The sequence below is a fragment of the Aplysia californica genome, unplaced genomic scaffold, assembly GCF_000002075.1.
Source record: "Aplysia californica isolate F4 #8 unplaced genomic scaffold, AplCal3.0 scaffold00169, whole genome shotgun sequence".
In the NCBI taxonomy this organism is placed as follows: Eukaryota; Metazoa; Mollusca; class Gastropoda; order Aplysiida; family Aplysiidae; genus Aplysia; species Aplysia californica.
In genome coordinates this window covers 332,631-333,884 of record NW_004797439.1, presented here as the reverse complement: position 1 = coordinate 333,884, position 1,254 = coordinate 332,631, and the positions used below count along the sequence as shown (strand labels likewise).

Genomic DNA, 1,254 nt, shown 5'->3' with positions numbered 1-1,254 from the left:
ACACACACACACACACACAATGACACATTTTGTGTATATATAATGTTTTGTCCATCATTACCCCGTGATCTCACGTTGTGTTTCCCCAGAAACCGTTACCCAAGATCAACGTCCTTCAACCTATGACTCATGACACGCTGGACAACGGAAAGTTCACCTCCTACAAGTTGTCTCTCGTGGTCAGTTTTCGTTTCGTTTCTTGTTGTTGGTGGTGCTTTTGTTTTTGGTGTGTTTTTAATTCATTACTTTATCTATTTACTCACTTTTGGTTTGGTTTTGCCTTTTGTTTGTTTTTTTCTCCTTTTTAAAAACTTAGTTAGTAAGTGTTTGTTTTGTTTCTTGTAAATTCGAATTAAATATTTTTTGCCTTTGGCTTTTATTTCTTTTATTTTTAAGCATGTAAGTTTTTAAAAGTTTGTTTGATGTCATATTTATTTTTATAATTTGTTGTTTGTTTGTTGTTGTTGTTTTTTTCCTCTGAGTTTATTCTTCTTTTTAAATGTATCTTAGTTTTATTTTGTTTCTTGTCGTTGTTTGTTTTTTGGTTTGGAATTTTCAATATTTTACGTTTTTTTCAGGGGGGAGGGGGGGGGGTGAGGGCGTTGATTATTGGGGGGGTTTCTGACTCACGACACGGTTGTTGGTTGTTGTTTGTTTGTTTTTGGGGGGAGGGGTTGGGCGATTTTTACAAGGCTGGTAGTTTGCTCTATCAAAGCTGACCGGGAAGTGAATTAACAGAGAAAAACTTGACTGTTGGTGACCATCATCTTTTACAAAAGCAAAGATGATGTTGTAGGCCGAGGCATAATAGTCACAACACAGCTATTTCCTTCAATGATGTCTTCAAGTGCCGACTGCCGCATATCGCGGTTGTTGAGTTGTGGGGTCCTTGAATCCCACAGACATTGGGAATTTCGATAACGTCCTTTATTTCAGCCTCTCCAAACCAACACGACCCATTATGAATATCGAAACCCGAGCACTCTTACAAGACCAAAACTGAGTCGATAGTGTTGTAAAACTCCTGCTCAAACGAGCGCAGACAAAAGACCTGTCTCTCACCTCCAAGGGTTTTTTGACCCCTCGGCTACTGGTGCCAGTCTTGCGATTTGCCGTCTTCATTCGACAGATCAAACACAACCGATTATTGACCTAGATATATACAATAGTGGCGTTAAATGTTTTGAAAGATTTGGTCGAACTGTGTCTGATGGTAGCTTTTTGCCCCTCGGTGAAAGAAAATTATCTTAGGGG

At 38.9% G+C, this 1,254-nt stretch overlaps 1 protein-coding gene across 2 annotated transcripts in view; it reads left to right on the top strand.

The window, feature by feature from the left end:
- Positions 1-1,254, top strand: part of LOC101851947 (sorting nexin-10B) — a gene marked incomplete in the record, with an annotated part of 21,972 nt that overhangs the window by 14,718 nt on the left and 6,000 nt on the right. For both annotated transcript variants that reach the window (XM_013082320.2, XM_005097976.3), the window contains 1 exon segment: positions 90-179. In XM_013082320.2, coding sequence (XP_012937774.1) covers positions 90-179 — 90 coding nt within the window.